General features: G+C 40.4%; 1 protein-coding gene across 5 annotated transcripts in view; it reads right to left on the reverse strand.

Moving 5' to 3' along the window:
* Positions 1-19,814, reverse strand: part of CDC14B (cell division cycle 14B) — a 103,404-nt gene extending 83,590 nt beyond the window's left edge. For 2 of the 5 annotated variants that reach the window (XM_075549810.1, XM_075549809.1), the window contains exon 1: positions 19,271-19,814. In XM_075549810.1, the coding sequence (XP_075405925.1) occupies positions 19,271-19,433 (163 nt within the window). In that variant the 5' untranslated portion in view covers positions 19,434-19,814. Of the gene's footprint in view, positions 1-18,555; positions 18,998-19,270 lie in introns of those variants that run through there. The other 3 variants (XM_075549812.1, XM_075549808.1, XM_075549814.1) reach the window with 3 other exon arrangements.
* Positions 19,815-20,503: the final 689 nt, after the last annotated feature.

The raw sequence follows: 20,503 nt of genomic DNA on the forward strand, positions 1-20,503 counted from the left end.
TGATAGGTCAACAGTTTCAACCCACTAGCCACTCTGAAGGAGAAAATGGAGGCTTTATATTACCAAAATGACTTAAAAGCTCACAAATTCAAAGGGCAGTTGTACTCAGCATTGTTAGTCAAAATAAACTTGACAGTGAGTTCCTGAACACATGAAAAAGGCATTAAACATTATGGAACTGTACATGAAGACCACAATGAATATGCACTTAGCACATTAAATAGCGAGCTGTTGTTAGCTGCCATAGAGTCTAGTCTGACTCTCAGTGACTGACCCATGAGTGTCCAGAGCAGAACGACTCTAAAGGGTTTTGAGGCAGTTTCCAGGCCCACCTTCTAAAAGGGTAGAGATAGCTGAGTGGGTTTGAACTGTCAGCCTTTCAGCTAATGGTCCAGTGCTGAACCTTTTGTATTTGTACCACCCAGAGGGCCACAGAAATGGCTACAATTCAAATCACACCACCAATTGTTGAAGATGATGAAGAGCAATCAGAACTCTAATAGACTATTCATAGATATGTGAAATGTTACTACACCTGGAAACGTTTGGCAGTTTCTTACAAAGGGATATGCCTCCCTAATCTACTCCTAAGTATATGCCAAAGGGAAATTCAACCATTTCTTGCACAAGAATATTTATAGTAGGTTTATTTCCAGTTGCCCAAAATAGAAACCACCCAGTATTAATAGCAAAGTTAAAACAATAAATTAAAAACAAACAACACGACCCCTTCTGTGCGGGGATGTCCACTCCGCACTCCCCACATGCACAATAATATGGTATTTTTGTTCTTTGATGCCTGATACCTGATCCTTTCAACAACTCGTGATCACACAGACTGGTGTGCTTCTTCCATGTGGGCTTTGTTGCTTCTGACCTAGATGACCGCTTGTTTACCTTAAAGCCTTTAAGACCCCAGACGCTATATCTTTTGGTAGCTGGGCACTATCAGCTTTCTTCACCACATTTGCTTATGCAACCACTTTGTTTTCAGCGATCATGTTGGGAAGGTGAGCATTATGGAATGCCAGTTTAATAGAACAAAATATTCTTGCATTGAGGGAGTATTTAAGTGGAGGCCCAATGTCCATCTGCTACCTTAATACTAAACCTATAGCTATATGCACATAGATCGATTTCCCCATCTTCATATATACATATATTTACATATGTACATGCCTTTATTTAGACCTCTAAAATTGTCCTTTGTCTCCTAGTTCTTTCCTGTATTTCCTTTTACTTTCCTCTTGTCCCACTATCATGCTAAGCCTTCATTTGGGTTTCAGTAATTTTTCTCGATTACATTTCCCTTGACCAAGCCCTACCAGACCTCTTACACCCTCCTCCCCACTGATTTTGGATCACTTGTTGTTCCCTTGTCCCTGGGTTTGTTAACACCACTTCCTTTTTCCCATCTCACCCTGTCCCATGTCCCCACCTCCCCTGCTGGTCATTGTTTTCTCCTCCAGATTATTTATTCAGCCTAGCTCATCTACATAGTCCTTCAAAGATAATAATATGCACAAAAACAAGACAGAGTGAAAGCAACAAAAGAAAACAAACAACAAAATGACAAAGAAAAAGAAAAGCCTGTAAATAGTTCAAGGTCTGTTTGGTGATCTTCAGGACTATTTTCCTGTCAAGTCTGATGGGGTGCCATGCCCTGGCCCAAAGTTTATATTTGGTGCTCCCTGGGGACTTCCTTCCTCTGCTCCCCATGTTGTTGTTACATATCCTTAGTGTTTTGCCTCAGTGTAGTGGGGTCAGATGGGGTGTAATTCCCACACTGTGTCTCCAGTATTGTTCCCTGTAGGGCTATGGGTCAGTGAGAGATGTCATATCTCATAGTGGGGCCAGCCATATGGTCTTCTCTGTGGATTGGCTACTCTGAGCGGGAATATTGTCCTCAAGGGTTGGTGGGCCAGGATGTCCTCCACTCTCTCTTCCTCCCCCTTCATTTGCTCTCGTGTGCTCTGATCAGACATGCCCCTCTCCCTGAGCTGTAGTTGTCCATGTAGTTGGGATTGGGTACTGGTCCCTCACAGCTCTCTACTGGGAAAACCCCTTTCAATAGATTAGCTGGTCATTAGAGATCTTATCATGGAAGTGATTACATCATATTGTCACAAAATGTGGATGTCTACTGCCAAACCACTGAGACTCACAGCTCAGCCAAAATGAAACACACCCTTAACAGTCACAATAGCCTGCATTTTCCCTAGTCTGCATCTACATATCATTTTTAACAAGCCTATAGCACACAGATTTTTGATGCTTCAGCATTTACAGTGGTAGATGTATATATTAAGCAGACCTCATAGTAGTTAACTCTTTTTCTCTGGTCTTGTTAGAGACCACACACATACATTCCCTTTAGTAAAAGATAAATGGACAGTTCTTGGAAATGGAATTTGAATCAAATCTTTAAAGAGAGCCATTCCTGGCAATGACTCAACTCAATTCACTTTTTTTTACATCCACTTAAGTCAGTACTTGTAGCTGGCCAAGCTTCTTATAGACACCAATCACACAAATAAAGCCCTTCATTGTAAAAAAAAAAAAAAAAAAGCATAGAACTTCTAACAGTTATTCACTGCATGCTGATCTTTCCTTGATTCCTTTAACATTCCTTTAAGAGGTCTAATTAAGCTTCCATTGTAAACATCCAGTTTAATACCAGCTGCGCCTGGATTAATAACAAATTCCATTCCAAAGTCAGCCTGTACAAAAGGCAGAACAGAGACATTTGAGCTAACTTGGCTAATGCCAGTCACAAATTTGTCTTAGCATTTCCTATATAGTATACTTTTCAATGCACTAAATAACTATTTCCATATACTGAAATATTGTTCACATAATAGAACAATAATCATCATCATATTTTGGTGCTCCTCACAAAGTAGCTCCCATTTGTCAGTATGAGCCCTTGTATGTTCCTTAGACGAAGGATGTGGGTGGTTGTAGCTATCTGCCTACTGCCATGAAAAGCTGGACAAGATCTTGATTGCTGGTGCTGGCAGAGCAATGCAGCATGACCCATGGTTGGTAAACCTGTAGATGAGCTACAGTGACTTCCAGGTAATGCTGAGCAAGGTCAACGGGTGCTACCTGGATAACAGACCTTCAGACAGGTGAGCTGCATGACCAGACCTGACATGAGAGAGTGAGGTGTGACCAACTAGGAGCTGCCTCCTCTAAATTCTTGTCATTATTCATTCTCTGTAAGACCTGGCACTCAGTGAATGCCATTCACCTTTCCTTTCTTCTGCCTTATCAATTTAACAAGGGATTGAAGCCTGGAGGGAGTGAAGGCTAACTCACAGGTAAAAATTACCGATTTAGAAATCTACCTTGTTCTTAAGTAAAACTCTGGTACTAATTCATTTAGTTATTAAGGAATTGTAATTGGATACTTTACAGAGTTGGTACTTCACTACATGTTGCACATAAATTCTTCTGGGGGGAGGGGCAGCTGTCTACATAGTTGGGATTGGGGCCAGCCCCGGATTTTTGTTTTTTTACACTGAGTTGTAATCCATATTTAAGGCTGCAATCCTTGATCTTCATCAGCAAATATTTAAGTCCTCACCTCAGCAAGGAAGATTGTGTATTATCTTTCTCCAATTCTGATGCAAAATCTTCCAAATATATTCCAGCTTCTTGGATTATTTGCTCAGCATACTGAATAAGTGTGGTGAGAAGAAAACCCCTGGCTCATTTTTCTATAGATTTTAAGCCATGCAGTATTCCCTCGTTCATGCCTTTGGTCCATGTACATGTTCCTCCACATGAGCACAATGAAATGTTCTAGATCCCACTTTTCTCAAGGCTATCCATAATTCTCTATGATCCACATAGTCAGGTGTCTTTGCAGAGTCAAACATTTTCTGTCATTCTGTTTTGAGCCAAAATCCACCTTACGGTCAGCAATGATATCCCTTATTCTACCATCCTCTTCTAAATCTGACTAGAAGGTAGCCCCGTCAATGTACTACAATCATTGTTGCATGATTTTTAGCAAAATTTTACTTGCATGTGATACCAATGAAATTGTTCTATGACTTCCACATTCATTTGGGTCACTTTTCTTCGTAATGGGTACAAATATGAATCTCTTCCAATCAATTGGTATGCTAGTCTGGGTGGATTAGAGAAACAAATCCAAGGAGACTTATATGTATATAAAAATGAACTTTATATACAAGAGCAACTGAATATTGAGAAATCACCCCAGCCCAGTCCAGATCAAGTCCATAAGTTCGAATATTAGCCCCTATGTCCAGTACAAATCTATAAATTCCTCTTCAGATTCACAAAACACATGCAATGATGCTAATGAAGGAAGATCACAGGCCGGGTAGAAAGTCTTGTGGATCCAGTGGGGGTAGAAGCATCTCAGCACTGGTTGGGGTCTCCACATGGCTTTTCTAGCTCCAGGGCTCTGACTACATCAGCGTGTCTCCATGTGGCTTGTCAACAGGAATGTCTCACGGGGAGTGTCTGAGTGTCCTGCCTCCAGTGAGCTATTTATCTCCTAAGCAGCTCCAAATGAGATCGTCAAGTGTTGAAGGCCATTAAGACTCAGCCTTGAAATGGCTGAGAAGTCTCATGACCTATGTGTCAGTGTTTGCTGATTTATTCTGAGACTTTACGTTTTGAACAGACTGTCAAGGCCAAGAAAGTATGCGAGGTCTGGGAAAAACAGGTTGTTTAATTTTCTCAAGAATGTTTGGCTTGGCAGAAGATACAAGTTGCTATGTGTATCAAATGTGCTTGCTTAACAATGAGATAATTAACCCCGGGTTGTTTCTGCATGGATATAAGGAAAGTGTAGAATAAACTCGGGTGTTTCAGTCCATCAGACTGCTGCCCTCCCAATACTTTCTGTCTCTCTCTTTTTTTTTTTCCTTAATCCTCAATTCCCCTTTCAGGACTGTTCCATTCCTTGGCTGGCTCCGACAGTCAAGCTGCAACCTGATTGACAGGTGAAGCTCCATCTGAAGTCTCAAGTCTCAACTCTATAAACTCAAGTCTCAAATCTAAACTCCACTAAGTCTCAAGAGGCTGCCTGCTCCTGTAAACATTGGCAGTCTTGAAGACCCCAGGGACAGTTCTGGTCTGCCCCAGAGAACTACTTGAGTCCTTCCTCAGCACCCGTAGGTGAATGGGAAATCAGATGCTTCCGTGTAAGCCACAAGCGCCAAATCTAGACCCTGAAATATTTAGCAATTTCTATCTTTGGTATCTTTTATTTGAGAAGTCAAACTAGGCCTAAAAGATGTTTTATATTTCAAATATAATTTTCATTTCATATTAAAAATCATTAACTTCACACAGGAATTAGCAAGTGATATTTTCATCATAAAATTCTAATACTGATTGGGGCAGGGAATGTATGGATGTGCTTTATACAATTGATGTATGTATATGTATGGATTGTGGTAAGAGTTGTCTGAATCCCTAATAAAATGTAAAAGAAGAAAAGAGAAAAAAATGATTAGGGCAAAGACTGTACAGATGTGCTTTATACAATTGATGTATGTATATGTATGAACTGTGAAAAGAATTGTATCAACCCCAATAAATTGTTAAAATAAAAAAAAAAGAAATAAAAAAATTTTTTTTTTAAATTCTAATACTGATAATATAATGACTGCTTCCTTCATTACCCATCTTCATTGAGATAATGACGTCAGACTCTTGGCGATATGGGACATCATATTATAAATCTTTTCATTCTTCCTGAAAGTACACTTCTCCCAGTCCTTGCTCACAGTAGTTGCTCAATAAATATATGTTGAATGAGCAATCGATTCCATATATAAATATAAATGAACAAAATAAAGAAAATTATTCCATTGAAATAGTACTAAAATAAAGGTCTTGGAAAAATTCAGAAATTGTAATAATAATATAGCATTTTGGATGTGGTATAAAAAGTCCAATGTCGATGTATGTATATGTATGGATGGTGATAAGAGTTGTATGAGTCCCAGGACCTGATGCAAGGGGCTTAAGTGGAGAGCAAATGCCTTGAGAGTGATTGGGGCAGGGAATGTATGGATGTGCTTTATACAATTGATGTATGTATATGTATGGATGGTGATAAGAGTTGTAGGAGTATCTAATAAAATGTAAAAAAAGAAAAGAGGAGAAAAAAATGATTAGGGCAAAGACTGTACAGCTGTGCTTTATACAATTGATGTATGTATACGTATGAACTGTGATAAGAATTGTATGAGCCCCAATAAATTGTTAAAATTTAAAAAAATTAAAATTAAAAAAAAGAGTTGTATGAGTCCCTCATAAAATGTAAAAAAAAGAAAAGAGGAGAAAAAAATGATTAGGGCAAAGACTGTACAGATGTGCTTTATACAATTGATGTATGTATATGTATGAACTGTGATAAGAATTGTATGAGCCCCTAATAAATTGTTAAAATTAAAAAAAAAAAGAAAAGAAAAGGCAGAGAAGGGAGACGTCAGACAGGACAAGATATGACAAAATAATAATTTGTAAATTATCAAGGGCTCATGAGGGAGGGGGGGTGGGGAGGGAGGGGAAAAAAAGAGGACCTGATGCAAAGGGCTTAAGTGGAGACCAAGTGCTTGGAAAATGACGAGGGCAATGAATGTAGATGTGCTTTACACACTTGATGTATGTACGGATTGTGATGAGAGTTGTATGAGCCCCAATAAAATGTTTAAAAAAAAAAGTCCAATGTCATAAACTAGACAGCAATGCCAAAAACTTGACTTTACTTTCAAACTGGAACTTGAAGAAACAATAGCTATCATCAACATCAAGAGCAAAGTATTTCTTTCAGTAGAATTGCCTTATGCCTCAGGAGATGAATTATAATTTTCTCTATCATAAAATGATAAGGATGTCTCTAAAGTGAACTATAGACATATATACAACATAAATATATGAATGGATTTGGGGAATCGCACTTAATTCTAGCCCCAGTCTAAGAACAGTTCGCTCTTATGACCTGGCCCTGCTCGATGCTCATCCTCATGAAGAGAGCACTGAAGAGACTAGAGCTATTCGAGCAGCCCAGGTGGCACAGCAGTTACTCATCGGGCTGCAAACCACAAGGTCAGCAGTTTGAGAGCACCAGTCTCTTCCCAAGAGAAAGATGGGGCTTTCAACTCCCATAAAGAGTTAATCTCAGGAACCCACAGGCCAATTCTATCCTTTCCTATAGGGTCACTATGAGTCAGCATAGACTCAGTGGCAGTGTGAATTTTGAGTATGGGTGCTATAGCAAAATGTGGTAAAGAAACCAGATAGTACCCAGCTATCAGAAAAATACCATCTGGAGTCTTACAGGTGTATCTTAAAACAAGTAGCCATCTAAGTGAGGCAGCAACTAAGTTGACATGGAAGAAGCAGACCAGCCTGTATGATCCAGGACTGCAAATGATAAAATCCAAATCCAAAGGAGGGAATGGTATTAGAACTTATATTCTGAGCACCCGGTTTGCAGAAGGCTATGGATATCAGCAGAAGTCTAATATCCATTTGCAGGGTCCCTATATGGATGAAGCCTCTCATAAATCCCTTCCAACCACAGTCAAGGGATATAAGTTTTCTTGCTATCAGATAGAGAACACAGTTGATTATGGGAGATGTAGGTAGGTTAAAATGTCGTACATAGCATTGGATCTCCTTTTGACCCATTTTAAAGTTCTTTCAGTTTTTAATATTTTCTTTCTTTTTGACTGAAATTGTGTTTTGTCTAGTCATTGTTATTTTTGTTTGCCTCCTGTTTGTGTTTTGTATGACTTTCTGTACATGAAATCTAAGATAGGGAAATCTATAGAAAGTAACTGGATTGATAATTGTGTAGGGGCATGGCAAGGATAGGTTGGATGGGGGGTGGAAAGCTAACCATAATAAGTGAGAAGAAAATGTTATGAAATTTTGGAAATTATTGCACAAATATTCTTAATATGATGATGATAAAATTATAATGATATGTGAAGCATATGCCAATAAATCTATTTTTAAAGTGCTTTTCTTTTGTGGAAGGTACACTGCTAACTAAATTTTAATTATATGAAAGTAGACTCCTGAGAAATGGAAGTCAATATGTGACATTATGAAATTAGTATAAATTTACACAGCCTAGTATCCTCACTTTCAGACTCAAAGACCATGAGACCAAATCTGTGAATTAAATGGGAAGTAAGCCACTCTAGCACAAATAAATGCCACATAGTGGTGGCTCCAATAAACAAAAATTAATTTTCTCACAGTTTAGGAGTCTAGACATATGAATTCACAGCACACAAAGAAAGGCTTTTTTTCTCTCTGGTGACTATAGAAGATCTTTGCCTCATTTCAACATCTATGGACATGACATCCCTGATAGGTAGCTATGTGCCTTGGCATCAATCTTCCACGGAATTTAGGACATTCAAAGCCCAGGAATCCGAGGTCCAAAAGACACCTTCAACTCCCAGCTCTTCTTTCTTGATGGTAGTAAGTTCCTCTCCCTCTTCTCCTCTCTCATCATTTATAAGATAAAAGGTGATGCAGGTTGCATCTCAGGGAAACTCCCCTAACATAAGATCATGGTGGTGACCTGGTTAAGGGTCCTGTATCCCAGTCTAATCACCTTTTACATGAGATGCTGGCTGATCACATCAGATCACATCATTACATACTACCAAACTGAGAGAATCAAGGCCCAGACACCTTGATATACTTTGGGGGGCACAATTCAATCCCTGACAATCACTCTAAGAGAATTGATCCTGGAGAAACTGAGGGGAAAAATTCCATTATTTTTAAAATTCACTTTCCCATGAATGTTCTGAAGCCCTTTCATAAATGATACTAAGAATTAAAGGAGCTCTATAAAAGTTAGAAAATTTTTAAACATTTTGAAATATATAGGGTATTCATGTTTATTTATTTGATAACTGTTCTTATTTAAAGAAATTAAAAATCAAAGTGAATTTGAATCCTTTCTAATAAAAAGTTTATCTGTTCCCCAAATTCAAGTTCACATTTCCTAAGAATTTCCTCTTAATGCAATAAATAGGTTGTAAATATAAGAATATAAGCTTATCCAATAAGCAATCACTAGAAAGAACCAAATAAACTAAAAAAAAAAAATCAAGTGTAGCTATGACGTAAGTTATAACTCATTGTGTCCTTTCAGTAAGAGCCTAAAAAAGATTCAATCAAAAAATAAAATGCTCAATATTACTAAACACATCTACCGCCCCAAAATTGGCATTCATAATTTAACCAATAAAATATCAACTAAACTTTTAGCATTATCTATACATAGAAACAACTTTTTAAAGACAAATTTCAACTAAATTGTAAACATACCTAAGATACTCTACAATTTTAGAAAAATGAATTCATTATCTTAGACCAAGTTTAAGACAAGCAAACAGGAAAGAAGGAACCAAGAATCACAACTAAGAAATTAACTCATGAGAAGAACTACAAGCAGAGTCAGTGATCTGAATACCTTTGCTGGAGCGGTATCCATGAAAAGCTATAGAAAAAAGAGAGAGAGAGAGAAGGGCGTAACTTTTCATATAACTCGAGAAGACAGGTGAAATGCATATAGTTAAAATATCTCTGAGTTTAGGAGGGCTAAAATCAAATAAACTTTGGGAAAAAGTAATCCCTACATGTCACCAAGTCTTAAAAACAAAAAATTAAATGACTAAAATCTGATGTTAAAAAACAAAGAATTATGGAACAAATGATATTTGAAAACTAGTTATCTCCCACCGAGCCACTTTCTGTCTCAAATAAAATCCCTTCACCTCTGTCTACCACAGCCCTCTGCACCTACTTACCTTGTATATGTGCCTGTGCTAAGTGAGGAGCCAGCTTTGAAGTATTCAGAGAAGCTGGTCTGAATCCATGTTTGTCTTTCACTCCAATGAATGTGAACTAATATGAAGAACCATAAACGACTGACTTTAATCATAGTATTCTATAACTAAGATAATAAAGGAAAACTTTACTGGCTATAGAATAAAACACCTTGGAAAATATGATTTCTTGTTTCTATCCAATTTCCACTCCTTCCAAATAATGTATGTCTCTGTGCTGTACATTAAGCATAAAAAGGTCCTTTGAAGATCAACTTAATTTACAAAAGAGAACCAAACTGCCATTTGCCAATATTATGAGTGGGCAACCCAAAAAACACCAGAAAAAAGCTCTGCTTAGCAGTGTTTTCATAGTACACAAGTGCATGAATTTTTTTTGTGAAAGCAGTTTCATCCTAGCCTCATTTTTTGTGATGGCTGATTTAAGGAAACAGCATCAGCGCCTCATTTTTTTTTAAATAAGGACCTGATACCAAGGTCTCAAGTAGAAAAAAACTGTTTTGAAAATGATGATGGATACAATTGATGTATGTATGGATTGTGATAAGAGTTGTATGAGTCCCTAATAAAATGTTAAAAAAAGAAAAAAAAATGATGATGGCAACAAATATACAGATGTGCTTGATACAATGAATGTGCTTGATACAATGGTAAGAGTTGTATGAGCCCTCAATAAAATGACTTATTAAAAAGAGAGAAAGAGAGAGAGAGAGAGAGAGAGAGAGAGAGAGAGAGAGAGAGAGAGAGAGAGAGAGTGCTTGGCTGTGAAATTTTGTATCCTGCTCAGGAAAAATACCTCAGAAACTGTTGTGATGTTGAACCCAACTTACAAGGGCAGCTCTAGGGGAAAAACTCAAGTGTACAAGTGGTTTTCTCGTTTCAAAAAGGATGAAATGTTGATTGATGGCAAACCTCATTCTGGACGTCTGTCAACGTCCCAAACAGACAAAAATGTGGACTCGCAATTCATTTGGCATTTGTTCCACCAGGTCAGATTGTTCATCAAGCTTTCTATTTAGAGGTTCTGAAAAGATAGAGTAACAGTGTGTGACAAAAAAAGGCCTGATTTGTGACAGACAGGGACGGATTTTGCCAGCACAGCAGCAATGCATCTGCTCATGCAGCCATCTCAGTGCGCCAGTTTTTGACAAAAAAACTGTATGCCTCTTTTGCCCCATGCACCTTATTCACCAAACCTCACTCTGTGCAACTTTTTGTTTCCACAAATGAAGAGAGCCATGAAAGGACAGTGATTTGACAATGTAAAAGAGGTAAAAAAATACAAAAGGGAGCCATCCAAACAGATGAGTTAGAAAAATGTTTCCAAGAATGGAATTGCAGATTTGACAAATGTATTGACTGTAATGGAAAGTACTTTGAAGGTGAGAAGGGTGTTTTGTAAAAATAAATAAATATATATTTTTGAGAAAAAATTTTGGGGTTTTTGGGGGGGTACCTCCTCGTATGCAACAGAGTATCAGTTTTTTTCCACTAATTGTTCGTGAAATACAATTGAAAAACAATTATACTACAGCACAGTCATGTTTTAAACTAACCACTCTAAAAATAGAATATACATCTTATTTCCCATAATGTTGTACCTTTGCATCTCTAAAAAGACCCAAACTGCAATAACCTGAAATTTACTATCACGACACATGAAATGCTTCCTTCAGAAAGTATACTAAAAATCCCTAATGGTAGCCTCAAAAATGAAGCAATGGCTTTGTCTGCCTCTTCTTCTCATAAGGAATCTTTGAAAAGAAGCCCTAACATTTTCCCCAACCAAAAAGGTTATCAATACAGCACCAAGCCTCCTGCACAGCTCACAAATCCTGAGCCAGCCTCATCTGGAGCATTTCTGCCCTGAAGCTCTATCATTCTCAGAAGCAGGAGAGGACCCCACTGCATGTTCACTACTGATTCACTAAACCTTTTATGCAAATACAGGTATAGAGGAAATTTTGCTTCCTAGCTTGAAATTCTTCCAATCAGAATAGCTATCTCTGGCTGCCCTTTTTATCTCTGCTTTTTATCTCCACTACCCTCAAATACATAATACTAGAGGATATTTTTAGGAGGTCCTGATTGTCAACCAGGTCAGGAATCTCACATGTGTACCCTTGTTTCATCCTCATTAACTCTGTGATTTTTCATTTTTAAAGTAATGAGTGATAAGAGACACTAGAAAGGTAATAATAATCTCACTCTGCTTAATACCACTGAGGGGTAGGGACTAGCTTTCTCTGGTGTCCTCATATGTAGCCGCAGGATTAGTTAGACTCATAGAATTATTGCCTCTTCACAATCTCCTATGATCAAAGTTTTTCTTCCCTAAATTTTTCAACTAGCATGTTTCTCTTATATACAAGTTGTCCTTCACACCTTCTAACAGCAGTTCTCAACCTATGGGTCGCAACCCCTTTGGGGTCAAATGACCCTTTCACAGAAGTCGCCAGATTCCTAACAGTAGCAAAATGATAGTGATGAAGTAGCAATGAAAATCATTTTATGGTTGGGCGGGGGGGTCAGCACCACATGAGGAGCTGTATGAAAGGGTTGTGACATTAGGAAGGTGGAGAAGCACTGCTCTAGAGTTTTATTTGCTCAGTTAACACAGAAAACATACTCCGGGAGAACAAACACAGTCTCCAAAAGTGTTCTGTTTTAAAGCACGCACATAAAATAAAATAGCAGAGTAGGTGTTAATTACACATTTTTAAATGAATAGAATAGCTGGACAATTTTGGCCAGAATGATGGCCAATTTGGAAAAATACAAGCTCCAGAGGACCTGAACTAGATGTCTTTGGTTGGCTCATTTTCCCCAAATCACTAATTATTTATCTCTCTATTCCAATTTTAAGGATTCCTGGTAATGCTAACTAGCTGCAAGGTCAGCCATTCAAACCCATCAGCCACTCCTTGAGAGATAGTTGATAGTATAATATTGACTCTAGTAAAGATTTCCAGGCTGGGAAACCTTACAGAGCATTTCTACTGTGTTGTATAAAGGGTCACTAAGTGTCAGAATTAAGTGGATGACAGTTGGTTTTAGTTTAATCCAATGTTATAGATAATCTTGCTGAGCAAGATATTGTTTGCTAACTGAGGTAGTACAGGATTAAATAAATGCTTCATAAATAATTTACATGTAACTCCATAAAGCAGTTTCACCTGTCAAAAAGGGTACAAGTCAGGAGACTAGAGGTTTTGCGAAAAAACAGAAAAACAAAAACCTGCATGAATTTGACTAAATCACTCTCTGGCTTTCAGCTTCTTCAAGAAGAGGTTATGGTTGTTTTGATCTAGATGAGTTCTTGAAAATCTTTTTCAAAACAAAACACTGATATCATCAACTTAGAGCTGCCTAGAAACGATCTCGGCAATTCCTAAGAAAAGGAAAACGTGTATGTGCCCCTGCCCTCCTCGCACCCTACGCGTCACAATGGTGGCTCGCTGCCTCCTCTTCCCTAGCCCCAGCAAGGAATTGGGGGACTCATTTTCATTCAAAGGCACAGAAGGTACTTGCACTGGCTGACAATTCCCTAGCATGACTACCATTTCCACCACCTACTTAAGAGGGAATACCGCCCCACCCCACCCCCAAAATGGAATTTTTTTTCAAAGCTATGTATTTACATTTTGTTTAAACAAAACGACCTTATCACCTTCAAAGTACTCTCCATTATACTTAATACATTTGTCAAATCTGCAATTCCATTCTTGGAAACATTTTTCAAACTCATTTGTGTGGATGACTGACAGCACCTCCCTCATTTTTTTTCCTTAACCTCTTTTTCGTTGTCAAATATTGGTCCCCTCATGTCCCTCTTTATTGAGAAGCTGCACCGAGTGAGGTCAGGTGAGGAGGTGCATGGGGCAAGAGACGGGTGCACTGAGGTGGATGCGTGAATAGATGGTGGCAAACCCAGTCCCCGTCTGCTACCTATCAGGCCTTTTTTTGTCGCACAAGATTACGCTATCTTTTCAGAACCTCTAAAGAGAAAGCTTGATGAACAATCTGACCTGGTGGGACAAACTCCAAATGCATTGCGAGTCCACATTTTTGTCTGTTTGGGACTTTGACAGACATACAGAATGAGGTTTGGTATCAATTGACATTTCACAGAGAAAACCACTTGTACATAGACTTGAGTTTTTCCCCTAGCGCTGTCCTTGTAAGCTGGGTCAACATTGCTACAGGTTCTACAGCATTTTTCCCAAAGAAGGCAACAAAATTTCACCGCCCTATGCTGTTCTCTTAAATTGGCCATCACAAAAAAAACGAGGTAAAAGTGAAACTACTTTCACAAAGAAATTCACTGTGACCACAGAGGACCTTCCTAGGCGACATCACTGAGTACACTAACTCAGCGCAAAGCTCCACCCGGCAGAGAGTTTTTCCTTTTGGGGGGGATGGGTATCCCCTCATATTCTACATTCTCTTCATTTCTATGCCCAGCCATTCTTTTTGCTTATTGAAACAAGAACATTAAAACCGAGGATTAGGAAAGGAAGGGAACGGACACTGGGAACTTTGAAAGGAAGCAGAACAAGGGATGGTACACTGAGGGAACTGAAGAGGATGAGTTGGCAAAAATGCTTATAAATTGTTGAATATAAAGCCCATGATATGCTCTTAAACCTTCTCCTAAATTAAAAAAAAAGAGCTAATTTTGTCTGTGTGTGGTGCTGGAATGCCTAAGGCATTAAAAGTTAAGCAGATAACTGAACCTGACCCCACCAAACATAAAAAAGTTGAGGAACTAAACAAATATGTGAATTATGAAAATAAATTAACATTAGCGATAAATTTAAGAGCAAGTATAGGAATAAGTCAAAGGCAAGGAAAAATATTACATTTTGATGAACTTCAATTACTGAAAGGAAAAATCTGTAGCATAAAACTCGAAAAATAAATTTACTTCCTCCTTGATTCAGTGCCTTATACAACATATTTTATCCCTCAAAAATATGCTTACATCACGACAAACGATGGACATGCATGATTCTTTTATCCATTATTAGCATTCAATAAATAGTTCTTGAATTGATGATTTAATTATCCTTGCATAATGAGTCCTGATATGAATTTTAAAGATCCTATGTCTGTCTTTGATGAATGCCCAAAACAGGACCATTAATCAGTGCTTAAAAATGGCAATCTTTACTTCACCTATAGTAGCTCCAACAACATTATTTACTGGGATAGGCATAAAGAATATCATGGCAGAAACTGAAAAACATTTTTAAAAAAAGACAGACAATTTTAAGGGAAACCACCAACTGTCTTTTAGCTAGGTACTATCAATTTAAAGAGTCCTGTTTCACAGCTTTAAAAGCTCTAAACTGCTAACTAGAAGGTCAGCAGTTCAAACCTACCACTAGCTGGCTCCACTGAAAAAGACGTGGCAGTCTACAACATGAGCCACCATTGGATGTTTTGGGGTTTTTTAAATTACCAATTTACTAGTTAGAAACAAAAAAATTAAAAGTACAAAGTAAATAAATTATGAAACACAGAGATTGTTTGGTAATGTTAGAATCTTAACCTTTTCCCCTGGTGTTAAAAAAGAGGGCAAAATATGGTGCGCTGTGGCAATTGCTCATCCCTTTCTCCATTCATTCAGAAAAACTATTTAAGAGCTGAGAATATAGAAATAATTTTTTTTTTAAGATTCAGCTCTCTAGTCAGGGAAGTTAATGGGGAAAAAAAATCAAATATGTGACTCTGTCCAACTGTTTTTCTTAGTATTTCTCTTGAGAGTTATCTCGCTCCAAATAGATTAAAACCTCCCCACCAAACCCCAACTTCTTTGACTCCCACCAGCTCATTCAGATCTGGTCTTTTCTTGGATATTGTTAGTATTAAGGTATGTAGTTTACACTGTCCCTGACATGCTATAGTAATATATGCAAGTCAAAAAATCCAGTCAATGCACATGGCAGGTACTAGCTGGATGAGAGGTTGAGGGGCCGGAACTAAGAATAACATCTCAATCCGACTGCTCCTTTCTCAGACCTTGCTTCTGGATGATAGCCCTGGGTGGGTTCTGACAGACACATTTCTGTTCTTAACCTAGTGCTTTGTCACCCATTTGTGGCACCCAGGAACTCCACTGCACACTAAAGTAAACTTCAAGTGCAGAAGTATAGGTGGCTAGACATTAAACAATACTGACCACATAACAACATAAGAATGGACTCTGCCAAGGGCATATGAGGGAGGGGGAAAAGGGGAGGGAGGAGGAAAAAAAAAAGAGGACCTAATGCAAGGGGCTTAAGTGGAGAGCAAATGCCTTGAGAATGATTGGGGCAGGGAATGTATGGATGTGCTTTATACAATTGATGTATGTGTATGTACGGATGGTGATAAGAATTGTATGAGTCCCTAATAAAATGTAAAAAAACAAAAAAAAAAAAAGAAAATAATGGTTATGATTTGCAACAAAAAAAAAGAATGGACTCTGAACTAATGTACACACCAAGCATACAATAGTAAACATATTAAATGCACTTAAATAAAAAATATCCTGGGATCCATTAGAATTCATTTTACAAAAAGGGTACAATAATAAAGGTCAAGCTATTCAAGGGGAGCAAACATAACCGCACGAATCCACTATTTCACAAGGGCTTCTTAGTCTCCACAATGCAATAACAAGTATTGACGATATGGACAAATCAACACCCTTATGCATGGTTGGTGGTATAACCACTCTGAAAGAGTGGCGCAGTTCCTCCGAAAGATAACAATTCCATTTCTGGGTATACACAGTATATTCAAGAGAATGGAAAATATGTCAACATAAAAACTTGTACACAAATGTTTACAGCAGCATCATGAATAATAGCTAAAAAGTAGAAACAATTCAAATATCAATTTGATGAACTGATAAAGTGTGGCATATAACAAAAAAAGTATCTGCAAAATACTTCTTTGACACAGAATGGAAACCTTAAGGTTTTGGGGGTTTTCCTTCAGATGTTGTTAATGTCTAAAATGATTTTTTTTTTCTAAAATGATTTTTAAAGAGAAAAGCGGTGGTAACGGTACAGAGTTTTTCCCCATTTTTTTCAGTGTAACTTCGCTGCATAGGTGTGTGATTTTATTTGTATGGTAAATGACTTCCTCATTTGCTTGCCATATCCTAAAATGTTCCAAATTATAACATGGATAGGAAAGCCCCCACATTATCATTAAATAAATCACAAGTCAGCCTACAATAGAACACCACAAAGCCTTTACACAGAACACTATTCCTTCCAGTGTTGCACAATGCTTAGAATCTTTTCCATGCATAGAAAATTAAATACCCACAGTGGGGAGTCTACAAGGAAAAGGTAACTATATATGTCTTCTCTTATAACGTTTAACTTTAAAAAAATCAAACAGAAAAACATGTCCATGCACTGTTTCTTAAAATAAAAAAAAATAACTGGGGGGAAAAAAGTTGGTAAAGAAGGGTGCAAATTGCCATTTACTAAGGATCAGGGTTCAAACTTTCTCTCCAGAAAGCAAAAAAAAAATCAAGCCCAGTAATCCAAACTCTGGACCCCAAGTTATTTTGTTTCAGAGAGCAAACTGAAACAGAATTGCTGTCACTTTGGTAGGTAGCCAAGGAAACCCCTGAGGAAACTTGCAGAAAACTCTTACTTCGCTGTAGCCATCTTAGTGAGTGCAGTGAGACCCAGTGATGTGGGCTTGTAATCTGAGCAACAGTAATCTGAGTTTACATAATTTGACTCTTTTATCTTTATGCCTGGTGATTATTTTTCTAAAGTAAATTCATTGGTCACTGCTTTATGAAGGCCAGCCACGTTGGACTTTATCTCCACCAAGTAGAAATATTTACTGTCAAAAACTTACTGTACTTTTTGATTGGGAACAACTTAAACACTCATCAGTGGTAAATGTTCAAAAGACAGACTACTAAGCATCCATTAAAATCCAACAGGGGCAGGAGAGGCAGCTTTGTATGTTACTTACCCTTACAGAACAATTGTTCTGCAGTTCTGCTAGGGAACAGCTTGAAAACAAACAATATGCAATTTTTGTTATATATCACTGAGTATTCAGATGGTACAGAACACACACAAAGAACACAAAGTCTACTTCCAGAATTCAGAAGAAACTGTGACCCTTGGGGAAACAATACTACTATGTACCCTCCTCACTTAGTATTCAGTACCCAGTATTTGCATTACTTACCCTAAAATGAATTTATATGCTATTAAAAATGGTGTAAACAATATACCCTCAAACCTTGTTGGGAGCTCTCTCAGCATCAGCAGGCTGGCTTGACCTCCTCCAGGGCCACGCTGACCCTGGCCCACACCCCTATCCTGACTGAGTCAGGGGCAGGGACTACAAACCATTTTTCCCTCCACCTCTTCCTCCGCCTCACAAGGGAACACTTTTCACTATCCTCAGCTTTGCTAAAAATGGCCTGTAGTTTCCACACTGTCTGCCATCCAGGAATATAATTGCTATTAAATTCTTAGTTTGTCTAAATATTTTCTACTGTTCTGACTACTTCCGTTTACTCGATTTATCTAAAGGGAGGGCGAGAAACGGTTGGTGGAAATCCCACATTTACACTTGCCAGCACGGAAAGCAGCCTAAAAATTCCCTTAAACCCATAAACAGCTCTACTGCTTACAACGCGTTTACAACTTACATCATCCCACTTAATGCCGTCACGCGTTTCACTATCAATCCTAGCGAACCTGACTGCTGCCAAATCGGACGTATTCCGTGTCAGGAACTGTAAAAGCAGCGACCAAAGGGATGTTTCCCTGCCAGCTCTGGCTGGTTGTCCAAAGTGACCCTTCTAAGAACTCAGAATGCTGACTGCTCCGACAGCCACGGCGGCTGTGACATGCTTTCCCAAAGCCCGAGGCAGAGTTCCCCCTCGGGGTGGGGGCGCGCTGAGGCGGCCCCCGTGAAACCAGCCCCCAGAAAGAGGCGATTCGCCTCCGTTTGGCTCAGGGCTGCTCCTCCGCGTGGGCCCTCACTTTGATTGCTATTAGCGCGGCGGCGAAGTCTGGCAGACGCCAGGCAAACAGGACCGGGCAGCCAGCGTGCACGAGGACCTTAAAGGAGCCGGGACAGCGGCGGAGGCGCGGAGCTGACGCCGGCCTTTTGGAGAGGTGCCCCAGGGTCCGCCCACGTGGGCGGAGGGCGACGGGGACCCGGCAGGTCGAGGGCGGCTCGCCGCCGCCGCCGCTCCGGGAAGCGCGGACGTCGGGGGGCGTAGCCCTGGGGGCGGGGGCGTGGCCCGGGGCGTGGGGGCGTGGCCGGCGGCGCCGCGGAGCCTCGGACAGCCCGCGGCGGGCTAGCCTAGCCCCCTCCGCACGCTGCGGCGTGGCCCCGCCACGCGCTTGCCGGCTCACCAGAGACGTCCAGGTACAAGTCGTCGCGGCGGTCCCGGCAGCGCCGCTCCAGCGACGCCGAGCTGCGGCTCTTCTTCGCGCCGGCGGAGGCCAGCGAACCGCGCCGCAAGCCGGGGGGCGCGGCGGCCCAGTTTGGCCGCCGCCGCTCGCTCTTCCGCTTCATGGAGGCGGCCGCGGCCCGTCAGGGGGCCGCCACCATGGCCTCGCAGCCCCCGGGCGGCGGCGCGGAGCCGAGCGTCGCTCGGGGATGGCGAGCGCCCGCCGAGACGGCCGCGCAGGAGTCCGAGGGAGGGCCCGGCCCGCGGCACCCAGCCTGCTCCCTCCGGCGGCCGCCGAGGGGCCCCGCGCCTCAGCCCACGCAGGAGCGCCTCCTGCGGCCGCCGGCGGCCCCCAGCCCGCCCCCGGGGCCCCGCACCCCACTCGCTGGATAACGGCGTGCGCTCAAGGAGGCGGCGGCCGCTGCCGCGGAGTCTCCGGAGCCCAGCAGGCCGCGGCTCCGGGGGACCCTAGGAGGGCTGTTCCGTGGAGTTTCATTCACAAAAAAAGGACCCACAACCCTCCTTGGGGCCCGCAAGTCAAGTCCTTTCATTGGGCCTTGGTGCTTGACGTCACAGAGACAGGGATTTTCTACAGGCAGGTATCCAGTGACGCCATAAAGAAAAGTCTAAGCTGTTCCACCAATCAGAGAGAAAATATGCCCGATGCTCAGCCAGACCCCCAAATTTTCTGCTTCCTCTGTGACCGGGCAGTGCCGAGACCCCAGTGCCCAACTTTTTTTTAGTGAGTTGCCAAACAGTTACACAGTTTCACCCCACTGTTTATTTGCGCCAGCACCTTGACAGTTACATTTTAAAAATAAACTTTGGTTCTCTCCAACTGGAAGGAACTCCTGCCATGACTGCTGGCATGGAAAAGTATTGGCTGATTAAATTGGCCGTAGCTTTGTAGATTGAAGGTAGAGTTGATTTAAACCTCAGTGAACTACTTAAATCAGTTGTCTTCTACTTAGAGACCAGCATTCAAAAGGACCCGGGGAAACCCATCTGCCACCATGGTTTACACTAAAGTTTCTCATGAACGCAGGCACCTGTTGCTGTGTTTTGTCTTAACTGTCGTGTTAACAGGTCTGATGATCAAGTCTAGAAGAAAATGACAAAATTAATCCTTGCGCTTCTATCTTTTCAAAAGAATAGGTCATAGGCCCTACTACAGCCTTGTTTCTCTGGAACGTCA

This window comes from Tenrec ecaudatus, chromosome 5 (assembly GCF_050624435.1).
Source record: "Tenrec ecaudatus isolate mTenEca1 chromosome 5, mTenEca1.hap1, whole genome shotgun sequence".
Taxonomy (NCBI): domain Eukaryota; kingdom Metazoa; phylum Chordata; class Mammalia; order Afrosoricida; family Tenrecidae; genus Tenrec; species Tenrec ecaudatus.